A 17,963-nucleotide genomic window follows, 5' to 3' on the forward strand; every position below is an offset into this window, starting at 1 on the left:
GATCAAACTCAGCCTGGAGAGCTGTCCACAACTCTTCAGCTGTATGACTGCGATCTCCAAGGCATATCAATTTTACCACTGCCTGATTGCTTTGAGCCCTGGCTGCGAAGTACAGAGGTTTGCTCTGCACTGTTGGAACGCGTGTCTCATTAAGGCAGAGGTTGAGGGTGCAGGTGGAGGACCTAGAGGAGATGGAGGAGGAGGCAGAAGCAGTGGAGGAAGTGCTGAATGTAGAGGTTTGTCCTGCAAGCCTTGGAGATTCCAAGACTTGTGGAACAGCGCCTGTCCCCACAGCCACCAGAATCACCCAGGGCCCAGTCAGCGAGATGTAACGTCCTTGGCCATGCTTACTCGTCCAAGTGTCTGTGGTGAAATGCACCCTGGCAGACATAGATTTAGTCAAGGAACAGGTGGTGTTGTCTGCAATATGCTGGTGTAACGCAGGCATAGCTTTCTTAGAAAAGTAATGGCGACTGGCCTGGGCAATTGGTACGGGGGACTGCAACGGCCATCAGCTTTCGGAAATAGTCTGTATCTACAAGGCAGAAAGGCAGCATTTCCGTGGCCAACAGATTGAAGATGGTGGAGTTCAACCTATTAGCTTTGTTATTCGTAGGAGGAAACAATCTTTTATGCGACCACAACTGCGGTACCGTGGGCTGGCTGCAGTTCTGAGGGCAGAGTACGGTGAACCGAACAAACTGCTTGACCGTGAGAGAGGTGCATGCGGAGATGTTACGATTGTTCTGTCTCCAAAATCTAATTATAATCCCTGATTATCTGCTTGTTAATGTTTTCAGTGTTTCTGGCTCCCTCTGGTGACCAGAGTCATAACCGCAGTGTTATTGTGTTTTACTTTCACTTTGCTTGTACTTTTCCCTCCGTTGCAGTGCATTCTGGTAAGCTTTTGCAGTGCATTCTGGTAAGGTTGCAATGCATCCTGGTAGCCTTTGCAAAGGATTATGGTTAATTTGGCCTCCATTTCCCTCCAGTTCTCCATTTTCCTTCTGCCTGCATTCAGGAAGCATCTCATTTCTCTTCTCCCCTTGTGATAGCATCGCTGGTATGTGTTTATGGTTCCTGCATCTAATTCCTGTCCCATATTAGCCTGCTTAGTTAGTTCTCCCCTGGTTAGCTATTAGTGCAGATGTTGATTTATATTGTATTATGTATATAGGAATTTCTGATGTACCCTGTATTGACTGAGTGTGTGTATGTGTGTGTATATATATATATATATATATATATATATATATATAATGTGTGTGTTTTACTTGTAGTCTCACTGCGCCAATATACCATCACGTTCAATAAAGCACAGATTCAACTGCAGTCTCCTTATTGGACCCCAGTATAGAGGTTTAGCTGCCTATATAAGCTACATGAATTCTGCTTCATTTAGTGAGGACAGAACAGTGAAACAGCAGCCATCCAGCTAGTGGGCACTCTGAGAAAGGTCAGCCTTCCATCCTGCAGGGGCCAGTGAAACAGCAGTCATCCAGCTAGTGGGAACTCAGAGAAAGGACAGCCTTACATCCTGCAGGGGCCAGTGAAACAGTGGCCATCCAGCTAGTGGAGTTCAGGGGAAAGACAGCCTTCCATCCATCCTGCAGGAACTAGTGAAAACGCAGTCATCCACCTAGTGAGATTCAAGTCACCGAGACTTAATACAGCTACAGCAATCTCTGCACAGCCAAGCATTCCCCCAAGACACCATGTCCCACAAATCACACAGGACAAGGTCTGTTACTTCCATCTCCTCAAAGACTACGTCCATCAGCAGCGCGGTCGCCATTGCCCACGCAAATGCCGAAGCCGCCTAAATGCGAGCAAGCTTTGCTGTAGAAGAGATGGGACTTAAATTAGAGAAAGCTCGCTTAGAAGACCAAGAGAGAAAGTCTCGCATAGAATGAGAGAAGTCACGCAGAGAGAAACAGAAGTCATGCCGCCTTAGAGAGCCTAGCAGTAAAAAGAGAAACTGCCGCAGCTCTACCTGAAGCAGAATCGATAGAAGCCGTGCACAACCCTGAGCTGCATAGCTGAAGGAGTACATCAAGTCTGAAGTTGCCACTGCAAGATTCACCACAACGTACATCTCAGTATGTTAATGAACTCCCTGATCCAAACTATAACCAAGAGCACGACACCTCCAGTGAAGCGAGTGAGAGTCATCATAAGGCTCCAGGAAAACGTGGAGCAAAACAAATCCGCTAATGACTACCTTGCCCCACACCAGGTAACCAACATGAATCACCTTGCTGACACACGGCACGTCAGACCGAAGCAATATGACCTGCTGGCGCCACCGTGAGGATGCTAACAGTTATGAACGCACCTCACATCACTATCAGGGTGACTCATCACCAGTATACTCTGCTGACAACTGGTTCACAACAGAATTTGCCAAGTTCTTCACTCATGAAATTCACTGACCAAGCTGAAGGTTACATAGCTTGGAAAGCTTCCTTCCAAAATGTCACTAGAGACTTGGGGCTAAAACACAGGGAAGAGATAGACCTCTTAGTCAAATACCTAGGAGAAGAGTCAGTCAAACACGCATTAAGGATGAGAGACATTAATATAAATCACCCTGAGATCGGCCTCAAACAGATCTGGAAGAGGCTGGATGAGTGTTACGGCTCAGCAGAGGTAAGAGAGAGAGCCTTGTTCAAAAGAGTCGATGACTTTCCTAAAATATCTATCAAAGGTCTCCAGAAACTTTGAGAACTAAGTGACCTGCTAAATGAAGTTCTAGTTGCCAAATGTGAAGGTGACCTACAAGGACTTGCATTCCTTGACACAGCCAAAGGTGTTAACTAGAGTTGAGCGACTTTTGGTTTTTTAGGGTCGCGTTTCGTTTCGTGAAACCCGACTTTTCCAAAAGTCGGGTCGAGCAAGATCGTCCGATTATAGGGAAAAGTCGGGGTCATCCCGAAACACGAAACCCAATGTAAGTCAATGGGGAATAAAAGTCGGCAGTGAGAGGAGGACAGGAAACACACCTACAGTGCCCATTTGAATGCCAAAAGCATCAATTCTTCTTACTTAAGCTTGTCAACCTTAATTAACTTCATAATACAAGTTACACACTGAAAAATGGGGGTTATTTGGCTAAAGTTGTGGGGGGGGGGGAGGGCTGGCTGCAGGTTTTCATGTGCCCTGGGCGAAAGAGCGCCCCTTTAACACATACCACAACTCATCATGCTCCGATACGGTAGATAAATAGCGGTATAGTACAATGAAAAATACCTCACTTTTTACATCTCATGACGAGGCCCATCTATTTCTCCATACAGAATCATTGGTCCCATATAATGTTTGAAACAGTATATGATGAGCTCCACATAATGCTACAGTATATGTTGGTCCACATGGATGAAGCTCCACTGTCTTATGGGCCCAAATAATGCTCCAAACATAATGGGCCCCATTTCTAATGCTCTAGTGTATAATGGGCCCTGTAAATGCTGCTCCAGTGTCTGATGTCCACCTTTATTTTCACTAAGTAACAGGAGAAACTGAACCCCAAAAATTGTTGTGCAATTTGTCCTGAGTACGCCGATACCCCATATGTGGAGGAAGTCTGTTTGGGAGCATGAAGAAGCACCAATGGACTAAAATCATTAGCGGACACCATGTCTCATTCAAAGAGCCCTACATGTAATCGGCAAATTCTTTTTACGCACAGTACAAAGCTCAGAAGGGACGAAGAACCATATTATATTACAGATTTCACTGTTGCCCAAGTTTCTCGCATGTGTGATCCCGGCATGAGTCTCGCATCTTAACACCCAGCACTGGGGAGCAGTGTGCGCGGCTGCATGGATTTCTATGCAGCCGCACGCTCTGCTCCCGAGTGCCGGTGGCAGTGCCGGGTATTAAGACGCGAGACTTGCCCGAATTTCTCTCATTTGTGATCCTGGTGCTGTGACCCTCTGGGAGAGCAACTCAAATGCCAGAACAGCAGAAACCTCCCATAAGGAACCCCATTTTACAAACTACATTTCTCAATAAATTCATCTAGGGGTGTAGTGATCATATTGACACCAGAGGTGTGTCACAGAATTTTATACCATTTGGCAGTGAAGAAAAAATACCGGTAATTGCATTTTTTACCCCCACAATGTTGTTTTAGCCCCAGATTTTACATTTTCACAAGGGGAAAAGGGGAAAAACTGCACCAAAATTTGTCCCACGATTTGTGCTGAATGTAGAAATACCCCTTATGTGGCTGTATTGTACTGTTAGCCATACCGCAAGACTTGGGAGGGACAGAGCTATTTACCTCATGGAGCGCACATTTTTTTAATAAAAGTTTGCAGACTCTATTTACAGTACCCCTAAGTGCTAGAAGAGAAGAATCCCCCCTCAAGTGACCCCATATTGGTAATTATACCCCTTTCGGAATTTATCCACAGGTGTAGTGGCGAGTTTGACGCCATCATTTTTTTCCAGAAAAAGAACAGCAGTGGGTGTTTGTGAGTGAAAATTGCACAGCTCCATTGTGTTCCCTGTATATTGTAGTGCCCAGAACGTTATGCCCAGCTTGTGCTTCTGCAGACATGCACCCGTAATTTAGGCGGGCTCTCATAGCTACAGAAACGCCAAACATGTGGATGTTAAGGTTGTGTGCACACGATGCGTTTTTGATGCATTTTTTTCCGTGCAGAATTGGCCCAAAAATGCTATGGAATCCTTATGTCAGCAAAGTCAATGAAAATCCTGAAGTGCTGTGCACATGATCAGTATTTTTCCTTTCAGGATTTTCTGTGCGTTTAAATCCGCAGAACTTAAATTCTTTTGTGCATTTCTGACCCGCTGAATGCCCAGGAAAAAAAAACTATTGTAAAAAACGCATGCAAAAACGCAGAATTTTCCGGAGCGTTTTTGCTGCCAAGAGATGCAGAAACATTGCAGAACTTTCTGCAAGAAATTACTCAATGTGCGCACACTCTAAATGTGGTTTAAGCACACTGTTGGGCTCAGAAGGGAGAGGGGCATATGGATTTGGGAGCACAGAATATGTTGAAATTCTTTTGTGGGGTGAGGTGCCATGTCGCTACCAGTAACATGGATGACGGACTTGCTTTTTTTTGTGGATTGAGTTGAAGCTTTTGTAGGGAAAATTTTACATAGCATTTGGAATCACATTTATCCTGCCCTCAACATTGAGCACTTACTTTGGGGTTTCAATCTAAATCTCTGAGTGACATGACCAAGATGAAACCCCCAAGGAATACATTCACTATAATAAGGCAACATAGTTACTCTGGACTCAGTCTAGCCTCTGCCTTTTTTTTTATTTTTTAAAAAGTGCACAAAACTATGGCAGCCCACGCTTTTATGCACACTTAAAAAGATGGACACCACTGGATCATAGGCCAGATGACGTCCATAGTGCCGCCATCTGCCTCATTATAGGGAATTTTCCGTCGGAGGTTCCATCTGAATCATGAATTTCATAGATTTACACGGAAGTCCTGGAATAAGCGCTCAGCGTAGAGCGCTGGATAAATGTTAGCTGAGCCTTACTGCGATCTTTGGGAGGAAAAATGGGGGGGAAAAAAAAAATCAACAGAAGGAGAATTAGTTTTGTTTTTTACACCGTTTCTCATGCGATGTACCGGTAATTGATTAGACAACTTTATTTTTCGGGTCGGTGCGATTACAGTGATACCAGATTTATAGGGTTTTAATGTTTGGCTGCTGTCACACATTAAGACTATGTGCACACGTTGCGGATTTTGATGCGGATCCGCAGCGTTTTTTCTGCGCGGATTTGCATCAAATCTGCAGTGTAGTGCACAGGCAATGTTAGTGTATGGTAAATGAAGAATTGATGTGCACATGCTGCGGAAAAATCCGCGCAGATTTTCAGCGTTTTTTTATCCTGCAGCACTTCAATTCTTTTTGCAGATCCGCAACTTCGTTTTCCATTTTGGCACAAAAACACTCTCTCTCAATCCGCACATCAAAAACGCATTAAAATTCGCATAAATTCCGCATGAAAACCACAAGCGTTTTAGCCTGCGGTTTCTGCCAAGAGATGCGGATTCTCTGCAGAAATTTCCACAGGCTAATCTGCAACGTGTGCACATACCCTTAACCCCTTCACTACCAAGGGTGGTTTGCACGTTAACTCCCAGGCCAATTTTTACAATTCTGACCACTGTCCCTTTATGAGGTAATAACTCTGAAACGCTTCCATGGAACCCGGAGATTCTGACTTTGTTTTCGCGTGACATATTGTACTTCATGTTAGTGATAAAATTTCATTCAAATAACTTGCGTTTATTTGTGAAAAAAACGGAAATTTGGTGAAAATTTTTAAAGTTTCGCAATTTTCCAACTTTGAATTTTTATGCCCTTAAATCACAGAGACACGGCACACAAAAACCTTAATAAGTAACATTTCCCACATGTTTACTTTACATCAGCACAATTTTGGAACCAAAATTTTTTTTTGTTAGGAAGTTATAAGGGTTAAAAGTTGACCAGCGATTTCTCATTTTTGCTACACCATTTTATTTTTATGGACCACATCACATTTGAAGCCACTTTGCAGGGTCTATATGATAGAAAAAACCCAAAAGTGACACCATTCTAAAAACTGCACCCCTTAAGGTGCTCAAAACCACATTCAAGAAGTTTATTAACCCTTCAGGTGCGTAACAGGAATTTTTTCGAATATTTAAAAAAAAAAATGAACATTTAACTTTGTTTCACAAAAAAATTACTTCAGGTCCAATTTCTTTTTATTTTACCAAGGGTAAAAGGAGAAATTGGACTGCAAAAGTAATTGTGCAGTTTGTCCTGAGTACGCTGTTACCTGATATGTGGGGGGGAACCGCTATTTCGGCGCATGGCAGAGCTCGGAAGGGAAGGAGCGCCGTTTGACTTTTTCAATGCAAAATTGGCTGGAATTCAGATCGGACGCCATGTCACGTTTGGAGAGCCCCTGATGTACCTAAACAGTGGAAACCCCCTACAAGTGACCCCATTTTGGAAACTAGACCCCTCAAAGAACTTATCTAGATGTGTGGTGAGAACTTTGAACCCATAAGGGCTTCACAGAAGTTTATAACGTACAGCGATACAATTAAAAAATCATATTTTTTCCACAAAAATGATCTTTTCACCCCCAATTTTTATTTTCCCAAGGGTAACAGGACCCTAAAAGTTATTGTACAATTTGTCCTGAGTACGCTGATACCCCATATGTGGGTGTAAACGACTATTTGGGCGCATGGCAGAGCTTAGAAGGGAAGCAGCGCCATTTGACTTTTTTGGCTGGAATTGAGATCGGACACCATGTCACAATTGGAAAACCCCTCATGAACCAAAACAGTGGAAACTCCCCACAAATGACACCATTTTGGAAACTAGACCCCCCCCCAAGGAACTTATCTAGATGTGTGGTGAGCACTCCCCCAGTGCTTCACAGAAGTTTATAACGCCCGGGCGTGAAAATAAAAAAAATCGTATTTTTTCCACAAACATGATCATTTAGTCCCCTTTTTTTTTTTATTTTCCCAAGGGTACCAGGAGAAAATGGACCCCAAAAGTTGTTGACCAATTTGTCCTGAGTACACTGATACCCCATATGTGGGAGAAAACTACTGTATGGGCACACGTCAGGGCTCGGAAGGGAAGTAGTGACATTTTGGAATGCAGACTTTGATGGAATGGTCTGCGGGTATCATGTTGCCTTTGGAGAGCCCCTGATGTACCTAAACAGTGGAAACCCCCACAAATGACACCATTTCGGAAAGTAGACCCCCTAAGGAACTTATCTAGATGTGTGGTGAGCACTTTGAACCCCCAAGGGCTTCACAGAAGTTTATAACGCCCGGGCGTGAAAATAAAATATTTTTGCCCCCAATTTTTTATTTTCCTAAGGGTAACAGGAGAAATAGTTGTTTTGCAATTTGTCCTGAGTAGGCTGATACCCCATATGTGGGGGTAAAACACTGTTTGGGCGCATGACAGAGCTTGGAAGGGAAGGAGCACCATTTGACTTTTTCAACGCAGAATTGGCTGGAATTGAGATCAGATGCCATGTTGTGTTTGGAGAGCACCTGATGTGCCCAAACAGTGGAAACCCCCCAATTCTAACTCCAACCCTAACCCCAACACACCCCTAACCCTAATCTCAGCCCTAACCCTAATGGGAAAATGGAAATAAATACATTTTTTTAATTTTATTATTTTTCCCTAACTAAGGGGGTGATAACGGGGGGGGGGGGGTTGATTTACTATTTATGGCGGTTTTTATTTTTGGCAGCTGTGACACGCTAAAAGACGCTTTTTATTGTAAAAATAGTTTTTGCATCACCACATATTGAGAGCTATAATTTTTCCGTATTTTGAGCCACTGAGTCATGTGAGGTCTTATTTTTTGCGGGACAAGTTGACGCTTTTATTGGTTCCATGTTCGGGCACGTGACATTTTTTGATCGGTTTTTATCCCGATTTTTGGGACGCAGAATGAACAAAAACCAGTGTTTCATGAATTTCTTTTGGGGGGTGCGTTTACACCGTTCCACGTGCGGTAAAATTGATAGTGCGGTTTTATTCTTTGGGTCAGTACGGTTACAGCGATACCTCATTTATGTCTTTCTATGTTTTGGCGCTTTTATGCAATAAAAAATTTTATATAAAAAATAATTATTTTTGCATCGCTTTATTCTGCGAGCTATAACTTTTATTTTATCTCTGATGATGCTGTGTGGCAGCTCGTTTTTTGCGGGACAAGATGACGTTTTCAGCGGTACCATGGATATTTATATGCGTCTTTTTGATCGCGCGTTATTGCACTTTTTGTTCGGCGCTATGATAATAAATCATTATTTTTTGCTTCGTTTTTTATTTTATTTTTTAAGGGTTTCGTTAAAGGAGTTAACTAATGGGACAGTTTTATAGGGCAGGTCGGTACGGACGCGGCGATACCAAATATGTGTACTTTTGTTTTTTATTATTTCCAAAAAATGAATTAGGGAATTTTTTTTTTTTGTTTTTAATTTATTTAGCGATTTTTTTAAAAATTATTTTTACATTTTTTTTTGTATTTAACTTTATTAGATTGTCCCAGGGGGACATCACTGTCCTGTGACAGATCACTGTGACAGATCAGCAATCTGTCACAGGCAGTGTGCAGGTTTCCTCCGTGCCTGCGCTTTGCAGGCACTGAGGAAGCCAGCTCCCTGCAGGCCCCCGAAGGTCTCCGTCGCCATCTTGGATCCGGGGACCTGCAGGGAAAGAGCCCCCCGCAGCAGCGCTGCACATTGCGCTGCTGTGGGGGGCTCAGGGAAGCACGGAGAGAGCCCCCTCCCTGCCAATGCTTCCCTTTAACCCCCGGTACACCGCGACCGTGTTTGATCGCGGTGTGCAAGGGATTAACGTGTCGGGGACGGTCCGTGACCGCCCCTGACACATAGTTCCGGGTGTCAGCTGTGATAATCAGCTGACACCCGGCCGCGATCAGCGGCGCTCACCACGTGGGTGCCGCTGATCGCGCTAGACGTACTATCCCGTCCATGGGCATAGGGGCCCGGGTCCCATGGACGGGATAGTACGTCTGATGTCAGAAAGGGGTTAAAATAATTTTACAATTTTTTTTTTTTACTTATACATTGGGTCACCATGGCAACAATCGGGCCTCCACGAAGGTGTCGTGGGGGCGCCAATTAGAGGGCACAGGGAGAGACCTCCCTCTGCCCGTCTTCTAAATGCTGCAATAGATATCATTCATTCTGCAGTGGTTTACAGCAGGACTGGTAGCATTAGCACCGGTCCCCGTTGTAAACTAGTTAACCCCTTGTGATGGATTGCAGCGGAGGACCTGACTGAACGGTGGAGAGGTATGTATATTGTTGTTTTCTTATATTTATTTATTTTATTTTTTTTTAACAGAACAAGGGCTTTTTTGGATTAGCAGAATAATAAATTTGGTCAAAAACATGGTGTCATTATTTAATTAGAATTTTTAAAGGGAATCTGTCACCCCATTTTTCAACCATCAGCTGCCGGCACCGCCATCAGGGGCTTATCTACAGCATTCTGTAATGCTGTAAGATAAGCCCCCGATGTAACCTGAAAGATAAGAAAAATGAGTTATATTATACCCACCCAGGGGCGGTCCGGGTCCAGTTTTGGTCCGATGGGTGTCACGGTTCGGTCCGGCACCTCCCATCTTCTAACGGTGACGTCCTCTTCTTTGCTTCCCGTCGCAGCTCCTGCGCAGGCGCACTGCTCTGCCCTGTTGAGGGCAGAGCAGAATACTGCAGTGCGCAGGCGAACAAAGCACTACAGCTTCTAGTCTCCCATGGAGACTATTGAAGTATGCAAAATATTAAAAAAAAAAAACATTTCAACAAAACATAAAAATATATAAAAGTTCAAATCGCCCCCCTTTCGACCCCTTCAAAATAAAACAGTAAAAAAAATTTAAAAAAAATAAAAACACACATTTGGTATCGCCGCATTCAGAATCGCCCGATCTATGAATATAAAAAAATTAACCCTAAAAGCTTTAACGAGAAAAAAAATTCAAAACGTCAGAATTATTTTTTTTGGTTGCCGCTACATTGCATTAACGGGCCATCAAAAGATCGTATCTACACCAAAATCGTATCAATGAAAAAGTCAGCTCGGCATGCAAAATAAGCCCTCACCCAACCCGAGATCACGAAAATTGGAGACGCTACGGGTATCGGAAAATAGCACCATTTTATTTTTTGTCTTTAAAACAAAATTTTGGATTTTTTTTTTCACCACTTAACTATAAAATAACCTAGACATGTTTGGTGTCTGTGAACTCGTAATGACATGGAGAATCAGAATGGCAGGGCAGTTTTAGCATTTAGTGTACCTATCAAAAAAGCCAAACAAAAACAAGTGTGGGATTGCACTTTTTTTGCAATTTCAATGCACTTGGATTTTTTCTCTCCCATTTTCCAGTACAGGATATGGCAAAACCAATGGTGTCTTTCAAAAGTACAACTCGTCCTGCAAAAAATAAGCCCTCACATGACCATATGGATGGAGAAAAATAAAAAAGCTATGGCTCTGGGAAGAAGGGGAGCAAAAAACAAAAATGGAAAAGACAATGGCCAGGGGGGCTAAGGGGTTAAATACACAACCACAAGACACAGGTACCATAATCTATACAGTTTTAAAAAATAGTTGAAAAAAAAAAACACAGAAAATTCCTGCATTTTCCACTCATTTTTAGGGGATAAAAACACAAAAACTTCGCTTCACAATTTTTTTTTTAAGTGTTTACTATACTAATCTATAGAAACAAGCATGGTTCAGACCTCAGGGGACATGAGGAGCCATGTTGAAAGCTGAATACCGCCACTTTCCCTCACAGAACCCTACATTACCTCAGCGAAGGCCGTGAGGAGAATGAGCGGGAAAACTTGGGAGTGACGTCACACATTATGGACGGACTCAGCCGGCGCTTTCTCCCGCGCAGGCGCCGTTGCCAAGGAAGTGGCTTTGGGCGAGCAGCGGCTGATGGGAACGGCTGACGCTAGTTGCCCTGGTAACGCTAGACGCGCGTCCCTTATTCTTTGCACAGCGATTTGCCGTTTTTAGGTGGACGGTCGGTTGAGTAAAATGCTGGCGAAAACAGAACAGTGTCCGGAAGCAGAGCAGCAAATGGAAGACGTGAGGAAGCAAGAAAGCAGCGAGAACAAGGAGAGTGTGGACAGCTGTAAGAGCCCACGAGTGACTGGTGCAGGAGACAAGAGGCTGCAGGGTAGGTGCCTACAGTGTTATCCACAGCAGCCAATCAGATCATTGCTTTCGTTTTCAAGAATGAAAGCTGGTTACTGATTGGTTGTTGCATCGACACGTTTGATTGGTCATCTTTCCATACATGATGGGTTTCAGGTTTGCGCTGAGTGACAAATGGTGGCAATTTTCGGGGTGAGGACGGAGGGTTTGTGGCGGCCGTGTTGGTCAATTGCAACTTTTTTTTCCTTTCAGGGAAGGTTCAGTGATTTTTAAGCAATATGGAGCCTCAGCCGTAATGTGCGGGACATTGTTTATGGCCTCCGCTGTACTAAGCCCAGGCTGTATCCCTGCCAGTCGAGGCCGGGCACGGCCAGAGCTCTGATAGCCAGCCACCTTCCTTTGGGCGTTCTCCAGGTGATTGCCAACACCACAGCATTGTCCCCTGCAGAAAGGGTGTCCCGGAATCACAGAGAGCGGGCTAAGAGGACTCAAAATAGTGGTGTCCCTATAACGGGTGCGTCAGAAGCCTAAACTGAGGCGGCAGCGGTGCTCAGATCATGAGACAGCACCGCGCAAAACAGAAACGTTCATCTGACTCGCTTAACCCTATTAAAGCGTTTGTCCACTTTCCTGGATCCTTTTATTTTCCTCTTATCTAATGGCGTGTTTTTTTGGCTAAAAAAAAACAACAAAAATCTTTTTTTTTTCTGCAATTCACTTTCATGAAACACTTTGTGCTATTTACTTTCTATAGCCTCTGAGGTGAACTTTTGGCTGCAGAATGAGTTAGCCTAGAGCTCATTCTGATGGTCTGACAGGAGAGACTGTAAGGCCCGGGGTCACACTTGTGAGTGCAATGTGAGAAACTCGACTCAATACCCGGCACTTGGGACCAGAGTGCATAGAAATACATGCAGCCGCACACTCCGGTCCCGAGTGCCGGGTATTGAGTCGAGTTTCTCGCATTGCACTCACAAGTGTGACCCCGGCCTTACTATTTTATCTGTCCTCTTGGCTGATTTATGACCACAGATGAAAGCCTGTAAAAGACATACAGTGCTACATTTTTAATGAAGTTGAAATGCAAAAAATTATTTTTATTCGTAATTACATGCATTTAAGTAAGAAAAAAATCCTACATCGAGGAACGGTATTCCTTTTTTATTGTGATAATTAAGAAGTTGTAATCTGGCCACCTGATAGGTGTTATTAAAGAGCACTAGTGGGCATCCGCTTATTATTGGCCCTAATGTACTCGCCATCCGGACTGGTACCGATCCTTTGCTGTCAATCCTGGGTCCACCGCAGGTTTCCAGACAAAAGCCCTTTCATGTGACCCATTCTGCCGGGATATGTTAATAGTGTCTCCTTTGTGCCTCCATTTACTAATCCGCGACAGTGTTTCTTCCTCTCAGGCCTAAATGTGAAGGCTGCAGACAGCAGCTGCTGATTGGCTGCAGTGGTCACGTGACAGGAGACCAGCGGGACACACAGGGCTGATTCAGCAAGTTAAGTATAGATTTTATTTATGCAGCACCCTTGGGCAATTATTAAAGAATTGTCTAGCAGTGGACTTCCTCTTTAAGGTGATGGGAGCTGCCTGATTATTGTAGTATTTGACTCATTGAGAGATCAGGTCAAGACAGGAACTAGGAAAGTTCCTGTTGTATGGACATGTGACCTCTGCAGCCAGTCACTGGCTGCAGCGGTGATGCGTTGCTCACCTCTGCAGCCAGTGAGTGACTGGATGCACAGAGATCAGAGGGGGAACCTGATTGTGAAGGAAGAGGAGCAGAAAGGTTAGCATACATTATTTTCTAGCATTCTTGTCCATTTAAAAGTCTGGGGTGGAAAACCCTTTTGTGTGTCAGCTATAACAGTCGCTTACGTGACGATATATATGCAAATTTTTCTTCCTCTAAAAGCGGTTAAATTTTTTTCCTCATAGTTGACTGTGCAGAAACTGGTGAACACAAGCAAGAGATAAGATCAGCAACTACAAAGGAAAAAGACAGTGGCTCCAGGTAATTATGTACACCCTGATATCAGGGGCATTATTAGACATCTATGGACCTCAGGCAACTTCCATCACCACCAGTCTGTAGCTCAAATGTTACACACGCACGCACACATCGTTTTAATATACAGATAGGTCCAGAAATATTTGGACAGTAACCCGAGTTTTTGCATTTTAGTTGTATAGGAAAACATATTCAAGATACAGTTATTTAATTAATATGGGTTTAAAATGCAGACACTCAGCTTTAATTTGAGGGTTTTCATAGTAACATAGTAACATAGTTATTAAGGTTGAAGGGAGACTTTAAGTCCATCTAGTTCAACCCATATCCTATTCTAACTTGCCCTAACATGTTGATCCAGAGGAAGGCAAAAAAAAACCCATGTTGCAAACAGTAAGCTTCACATTGGGGAAAAAAATTCCTTCCCGACTCCACATACGGCAATCAGACTAGTGACTTATATAAAGGTAAAATTATGTTCTCCTCATGAGCATCTATGCCTCTTTTAATGCATCCCATTATTTTATTTGCCTTTGCATCAGCTGCCTGACACTGGCCGCTAAATGTGAGTTTGTCGTCCACCCATACACCCAGGTCTTTTTCAGTGACTGTTTTGCCCAGTGTTTTACAATTAAGCACATAATTATACATCTTGTTCGTTCTACCCAAGTGCATGACCTTACATTTATCCCCATTAAAGCTCATTTGCCATTTATCAGCCCAAGCTTCTAGTTTACATAAATCCTCCTGTAATATAAAATTGTCCTCCTCTGTATTGATTACCCTGCAGAGTTTAGTGTCATCTGCAAATATTGAAATTCTTCTCTCTATGCCCCCTACAAGGTCATTAATAAATATGTTAAAAAGAAGCGGGCCCAAAACTGACCCCTGTGGTACCCCACTGCTAACCGTGACCCAGTCCGAGTGTGCTCCATTAATAACCACCCTTTGTTTCCTATCCCTGAGCCAGCTCTTAACCCACCTACACATATTTTCCCCTATCCCCATTGTTCTCATTTTATGTATCAACCTTTTGTGTGGCACCTTATCAAAAGCTTTTGAAAAGTCCATGTACACCACGTCCACTGCATTCCCTTGGTCCAGTCCAGAACTTACCTCTTCAGAAAAGATTATCAGATTAGTCTGACAGGAACGGTCCCTTGTAAACCCATGTTGATATTGGGTCATGAGGTTATTCTTCTCCAGATACTCCAGTATAGTATCTCTTAGAAAACCCTCCAGGATTTTACCCACAGTTGAGGTTAAACTTACTGGCCTATAATTTCCAAGTTCAGCTTTTGTCCCCTTTTTGAATATTGGCAACACATTTGCTATACGCCAGTCCTGTGGTACAGACCCTGTTATTATGGAATCTTTAAAGATTAAAAATAATGGTCTATCTATGACTGTGCATAATTCCTGCAGTACTCGGGGGTGTATCCCATCGGGCCCGGGGATTTGTCAATTTTAGTGATTTTTAGACGCCGCCGTACTTCCTGCTGGGTTAAGCAGGTGACATTTAACGGAGAATTTTTATCCCTGATCATGTTATCCGTCATGGGATTTTCTTGTGTAAATACTGTTGAAAAATAGTCATTTAGCATATTGGCTTTTTCCTCATCCTCCATTTCACCCAGACTATTTTTAAGGGGGCCAACACTATCATTTTTTAGTTTCTTACTATTTATGTAGTTAAAGAATATTTTGGGATTATTTTTACTTTCTCTGGCAATGAGTCTCTCTGTCTCAATCTTTGCTGTCTTGATTTGCTTTTTACAGAATTTATTTAATCTTCTGTATTTAGTTAATGCCTCATCACTACCTACTTGCTTTAATTCTCTAAATGCTTTATTTTTATCTCTTATTGCGCCCCTTACAGCTCTATTTAGCCATAGTGGTTTCCTCCTATTTCTAGCATGTTTATTCCCATATGGTATATATTGTGCACAGGTCCTATTCAGGATGCTAATAAACGTCTCCCATTTTCTTTGTGTATTTTTATGTCTCAGGATATCGTCCCAGTTAATTGCACCAAGATCATCTCTCATCTGTTGGAAATTTGCTTTCCTGAAGTTTAGTGTCCTTGTAAGGCTAAGTGCACACGTACCGGAACTCTCGCGGAAATTACCGCGAGAATTCCGGAATTCCAGTCCGCGGGAAAATCGCATTTTAAATTCCCGCGATTTTCCTGCGGAAAAACTAGCATTTTGCAAGCGTAATTAGCTTGCAAAATGCTAGCGTTCTCCAAGCGATCTGTAGCATCGCTTGGAGAACTGATTGACAGGTTGGTCACACTTGTCAAACATAGTGTTTGACGAGTGTGACCAACTTTTTACTACTGAGGCCGCCTATGCGGCATCAGTAGTAAAAGATAGAATGTAAAAAAAAAAAAAAAAAAACGGTGTTATTCTCACCCTCCGACGTCCCGCGCATCCGTTCCCAGTAATCCTTTGCGAAAATGCCCGCGATGACGTCCGTTCTCGCGGGATCGCGACGTCTCGCGAATGACCGCGAGACTTCGCGATCCCGCGAGAAGGGACGTCATCGCGAGCATTTTCGCAAAGGACTACTGGGAACAAGAGCGTGAAGAGAAGCGGACGTCGGAGGGTGAGAATAACAATATTTTTTATTTTAAATTCTATTTTTTACAGGGATATGGTACCCAAAGCCCAGAGGACAGTCTCCTCTCCTCCGGACCATGGGTACCATCCGCAAATGTTCTGCTTACTTTCCGCATGGTGTGCACAGCCACATGCGGGAAATAAGCGGAACAATGCATTCCTATGGGTGCGGGATCGCCGCGATTCCGCAAATTAATGAGCATGCTGCGGTTTTTACCGCGAAGCGATTCCGCCGCGGTAAAAACCGCAGCATTAGCACAGCATTGCGGAATCCCATAGGAATGCATGGGATGCTTATTTTTTGCGTTTTCGCGGCAAAATCGCGCGGTTAAAACCGCCGCGGAAACGCGAAAAAAACGCCACGTGTGAACTCAGCCTTACACCTCTGCTACACATCTTATTAAAGGATACATGAAAACGTATTAATTTGTGATCACTATTACCCAAGTAACCCCCAACCGTTACATTTGATATGCGGTCTGGTCTGTTGGTTAATATTAGGTCTAGCAGTGCCCCCCCTCTTGTTGGGTCCTGAACCAGTTGTGAAAGGTAATTGTCTCTCATAGTAGTCAAAAACCTATTACCTTTGCTGGAACTGCAGGTTTCGGTTCCCCAATGTATTTCAGGGTAGTTGAAGTCCCCCATAATAATGACTTCTCCTTGAGTCGCAGCTTCATCTATTTGCTTTATGAGGATATTCTCTGTTGCTTCCATTATTTTTGGAGACGTATAACAAACCCCTATCAGTAATTTATTATTTTTCCCCCTCCCCTTATCTCTACCCACAGGGACTCTACATTTTCATTAGATTCATATATATTATCACGAAGGATGGGTTTTAAGGATGATTTTACATATAAACACACGCCTCCCCCTCGCTTATTTGTTCGGTCACTTCTGAACAGACTATAGCCCTGTAAATTAACCGCCCAGTCGTTGCTCTCATCCAGCCATGTCTCAGATATCCCCACCATGTCATAATTATGTTCCAACAACATTAACTCCAATTCCTCCATTTTGTTGGCAAGGCTTCTGGCATTAGTATACATGCACTTTATGTATCTCTCTGTACCTCTATTCTTTCTTAAATTATTAACTGTTCTAACCCCACCCCCATGCCACCCTCACCCCCAATGTAATTATTTGTGCCCAGGTCTCTATCTGCACGGTTTTCCCCTCCTATAAAAGGAAAAACTTTCCCCCCTGTCCCTAGTTTAAACACTCCTCCAACCTTCTAGCCATTTTCTCCCCCAGCACAGCTGCACCCTCCCCATTGAGGTGCAGCCCGTCCCTAGCGTAGAACCTAGAACCTGTAGCCAACTGAGAAGTCGGCCCAGTTCTGCAGGAACCCAAACCCCTCCTTCCTACACCAATTCCTGAGCCACTTATTAACCTCCCTAATCTCCCGTTGCCTCTCTGACGTGGCACGTGGTACAGGAAGTATTTCCGAAAATACCACCTTGGAGGTCCTTGCTTTAAGCTTACAGCCTAATTCCCTGAAATCATCTTAAAGGACCTTCCACCTACCTCTAACTTTGTCATTTGTGCCACTGTGCACCATGACCGCTGGATCCTCACC

General features: G+C 43.6%; 2 protein-coding genes across 4 annotated transcripts in view; one reads left to right on the forward strand and one right to left on the reverse strand.

Annotated features, from left to right (window-relative positions):
* LOC141095689 (hydroxysteroid dehydrogenase-like protein 1) overlaps positions 1 to 11,522 on the reverse strand; it is a 185,674-nt gene extending 174,152 nt beyond the window's left edge. The window contains exon 1 of the mRNA XM_073581944.1: positions 11,388 to 11,522. The gene's annotated coding sequence lies outside the window, so the exon portion shown is untranslated. The remainder of the gene's footprint in view (positions 1 to 11,387) is intronic.
* Positions 11,523 to 11,568: 46 nt separating this feature from the next.
* DNAAF1 (dynein axonemal assembly factor 1) overlaps positions 11,569 to 17,963 on the forward strand; it is a 69,332-nt gene continuing 62,937 nt past the window's right edge. For 2 of the 3 annotated variants that reach the window (XM_073581878.1, XM_073581893.1), the window contains exons 1-2: positions 11,569 to 11,764; positions 13,691 to 13,766. In XM_073581878.1, coding sequence (XP_073437979.1) covers positions 11,623 to 11,764; positions 13,691 to 13,766 — 218 coding nt within the window. In that variant the 5' untranslated portion in view covers positions 11,569 to 11,622. Of the gene's footprint in view, positions 11,765 to 13,263; positions 13,542 to 13,690; positions 13,767 to 17,963 lie in introns of those variants that run through there. The other variant, XM_073581886.1, reaches the window with a different exon arrangement.

The sequence above is a fragment of the Dendrobates tinctorius genome, unplaced genomic scaffold, assembly GCF_039654945.1.
Source record: "Dendrobates tinctorius isolate UK_male_01 unplaced genomic scaffold, ASM3965494v1 ptg000009l, whole genome shotgun sequence".
NCBI classification, from domain to species: Eukaryota; Metazoa; Chordata; class Amphibia; order Anura; family Dendrobatidae; genus Dendrobates; species Dendrobates tinctorius.